Source organism: Sinocyclocheilus grahami, unplaced genomic scaffold (genome assembly GCF_001515645.1).
Source record: "Sinocyclocheilus grahami isolate Dianchi unplaced genomic scaffold, SAMN03320097.WGS_v1.1 scaffold362.1, whole genome shotgun sequence".
Classification (NCBI taxonomy): Eukaryota; Metazoa; Chordata; class Actinopteri; order Cypriniformes; family Cyprinidae; genus Sinocyclocheilus; species Sinocyclocheilus grahami.
This window is the reverse complement of record NW_015505541.1, coordinates 605,316-609,327: the sequence shown is the minus strand read 5'-3', so window position 1 is coordinate 609,327 and position 4,012 is coordinate 605,316. Positions and strand designations below refer to the sequence as shown.

General features: G+C 42.7%; 1 protein-coding gene across 1 annotated transcript; it reads left to right on the top strand.

The window, feature by feature from the left end:
* Window positions 1–4,012, top strand: LOC107549098 (Krueppel-like factor 11). Its single transcript, XM_016230044.1, has 4 exons — window positions 1–199; window positions 1,564–1,809; window positions 2,419–3,283; window positions 3,367–4,012. Exons 1-4 carry the CDS (start codon window positions 170–172, stop codon window positions 3,651–3,653), a joined length of 1,428 nt encoding a protein of 475 aa, XP_016085530.1. The 5' UTR covers window positions 1–169; the 3' UTR covers window positions 3,654–4,012.

The window sequence follows — 4,012 nt, the reverse complement described above, 5'->3', positions numbered from 1 at the left end:
TGAATTTTGTTTCTGTTTTTTCTTTTTCTTTCTTTCTTTCTGTTGTTTTTTTTTTGAGCTTCTGATTCACTCAGCTGAGGTTGAACCTTGCTGTAAAAAGTGGTTAGACTTATGTGGAGAGGCTTCGTATCACAGCTGTCTTCCCGTTGCTTTTAATTTACTTACACATATGCTGAATTTTGCTTCTGACTCCGGCCGGGTAAGTTGATTATATTGCCAAAGTGGTTTTATTGCTACTTTTTAGTTTTTGCGCATTGACCCACTAATGACATCCGCTTTTGCTGCAAGTTGCGACCCATATAAAATAATTTCATGCTCATTGACGGAGAACAGTTGACTTTGAACAGAGCAATGTTTATAATTTCTGTTTACACGCATAAAAACATATTTGATGTTCTTGACACTTGCAACAACGAGCAACATTCTTTGTGTTACACTGCTTTAATTAAATTAAATCATGACGAACCGTTTGCCGCAATCATTGTTGTGCATTTCCCTCCTGCATTAAGCTGCAGTGCTACTTTACGTTCAAACTGTTGTCATATATATATAATTTGCTAGCGACCTTATTTGAACCTTGAACATACTTGAGTTTGAACATTTTTCTCCTATTTCATTTTTTGCATTAAATTGTCAGTTATTTTGAATGCATTGTTTGTTTGTGTTATTACAACAACAACAACAACAACGATGTGCATTGTTGGTATATCACTCTTGGTATATCATAAAGGCTCCGTTATGACAAAAATAGTAACATTAATGCAAAATGCCTTGATATGGTTTACTACCCTTGGATGATACTTTTTGCATGGCACACTCACATGGCGCTTTGGTTGGGTGCACCTCACTCTTAAATCTATATTTGGCAATGGGAGGTTCCCAGCAGCTCAGTGTTAACGCTATGCAAGGCTCTATGTGGGTGTAGTCGACCAGTTCTGGGGCCCCTTTCTTTGCTTCTGAATGGCAGAAGCTATTTACAGCAGATGCAAGACAAACATCGCCCATTTTGCCACTTTTATTGTATATCATGCAATTACATTGAATACATTTCATTACAGTGATAGTGTCGACTCATAATCAGTACAACAACAACAACAACAACGATGTGCATTGTTGGTATATCACTCTTGGTATATCATAAAGGCTCCGTTATGACAAAAATAGTAACATTAATGCAAAATGCCTTGATATGGTTTACTACCCTTGGATGATACTTTTTGCATGGCACACTCACATGGCGCTTTGGTTGGGTGCACCTCGCTCTTAAATCTATATTTGGCAATGGGAGGTTCCCAGCAGCTCAGTGTTAACGCTATGCAAGGCTCTATGTGGGTGTAGTCGACCAGTTCTGGGGCCCCTTTCTTTGCTTCTGAATGGCAGAAGCTATTTACAGCAGATGCAAGACAAACATCGCCCATTTTGCCACTTTTATTGTATATCATGCAATTACATTGAATACATTTCATTACAGTGATAGTGTCGACTCATAATCAGTGTTATTGTAGCTCAGCAACCAGCCTACTGTGGCATTAAAATGACAAATGTGCTTTTTCCAATCCGCAGCCCAGTCTTGTGGACATCTGTGAGGCGATGATGGAGAGAAACAGGCATGACAGTGAGAAGTCCTGCTCCTCCACTCTGGAATACAATGACCTGGAGGCTGCAGAGGCTTTGGTTTGCATGAGCTCCTGGGTCCAGAGGACGCACAAGCCTCGCCCACTGACGCCCACCTCAGACTCTTGCGATTCTCTCCCTTTGCAGCCTGAACTCAACGAGTCCCCTAAAGACCTGGTCTCCCTCTCATCACTGGTGAGTGACTCTTTAAAAAAACAAAGAAGAAAAGAAAAGAAACCGGACTGTGTTCTAGTTCTTAATGAGCATTATAAATACATATTTCCAAAAAAGGCTTGGGGATGCTGCTGAAGCAAAAGTTGTTTCATTATTTTGAAAGTGTAGTGTTGTTAATGGCAAGAATACACTACATGACTTTTAAAATCAAAACAGATTTTAAAACACTAGGCATCATATACTTGCCGACTTTGAAAATGATTGCAGAGAAAAACTGGACATCATAGGGGACTATGACTATGAAATCATTACAAATACTACAAACTAGAAACTAGGAGATGCATTAAAATGAAAACAATATTTGTTCTAAAATTGACACAAATAATATATTTGATATCCTCCAACTGGATGGACTCTTAGTCTGAAGCTAAAAAATCTGAGTCTGTGCCCATCACACACTATTTGATTTTCGGTGTCAACTCCGACTAGCCAAAATCTGACTGACTGTGACTTTTGGCAACTAGCGTCAACTCGTCCAGGCTTAAAATTGGGCCAAAAATCTGGGTAGAAGTTGTGTAGTCAATTAAAGGCAATTCCCAATGCTCAATGCAAATCTCTTCTTTCCAACAGTGCATGACCCCTCCCCACAGCCCAAGCTTTGCGGAAACTTCAGGCACAGCGGTTCTCAGTACCTCAGTGGCTTGCTCAGGTCTCAAACCACATCCCAGACTATGCTCAGCCTTGACCAACAGGGCTGCATGTCACGTCAACTTGCATCCCAGCACCACAGTCCTGCTCAACCCAGCTCCACCGACAGAACAGCCCTCACTTCACAGAGCCACCAGTGTTATACGGCACACCGCCGACAGATCCGTGGACCACAAAATTCCATCTCCAACCACAGGGCAGGAGAAGCCATGTTCCTCAGAAATCCCTCTACAGCACACAGAGCCAATTGCCAACCTCACAGCAGAACTGCAAAGCTGCAGTAACCCATGTGACACTGCAGAAACGGGGAGAACTTCCCCTTCTCCTCACTCCACAGGCATTGCTATCCCAACATCACAGTCTGCTGTTCCTCAGTCGCCCATATCCAGCCCGCCGGTGCTCTGTCAGGTGTTTCCTGTTACGGGGCAGACTGGAATCATCTCTGCATTTGTTCAGACTCCAGTTCAGATGCATGCCTCGGGGTCGAAGCCCATTCTTCCACATTCTCAACCTCTTCTGGTGGGCTCACCTGTGGCTCAGGGCACGGTGATGTTTGTCGTCCCGCAGTCCCAGGTATCCCAATCCTGCCAGCAGAGCATTGTTACGCTTGGGAACACGAAGCTCCTGCCCTTGGCACCCGCTCCAGTCTACGTGCCCTCAGGTCAGAGTGGCGGAGTGACACAATCTGACTTCTTGCGCAGGCGGAACTACGTCTGCAACTTCCAAGGATGCAAGAAGACTTACTTCAAAAGTTCCCACTTGAAAGCTCATTTGAGAACCCATACAGGTTTGTGTCTATCTGGCATGTTTTTGTTCTAATAGGTTGTACCCATAAAATATGGTTGTTGATCATCTTTCTCTATATCTCAGGTGAGAAGCCTTTCAGTTGCCATTGGGAAGGGTGTGACAAAAAATTTGCCCGTTCAGATGAACTGTCCAGGCATCGTCGGACACACACGGGTGAAAAGAAGTTTGTCTGTCCTGTCTGCGAGCGTCGGTTCATGCGAAGCGACCACCTGACCAAGCACGCAAGACGTCACATGACAACCAAGAGGTCCACAGCGTGGCCTAACGAAGTTCGCGACGTGAACAAAATGGCCACTTCCCAAGCACCATCTTCCATGCCCCTTAGTGTGCTTCTTCCTGCCTCAAACTAGGTTAAGACTCAGACCACTCACCTCAGAAACAAGAAAACCAAGGCTGCTACACATCCATGTACATAAAACAATGTGACATTGCACTGGATTTTTATTTTAATTATGGTTGTTTATAAGGAATTCTTGTTTACTTTTATATAAGTTATGTCTCCCAATATGTATTTACTCCCTTTGCCAAAGTCTTTGCATCAGTTCATCTGTTACTTACTCTCTACTGTTGTATATAAATATCACTATCTATATGAATGTAATGTGTATTCAAATTGGCATTTATTGTTGATATATGAATAAATGTTATTGATGTTACTTCTGTTAATTGGATAGTATTCCTGTATGCGATACTACCTGCAATATTCCAT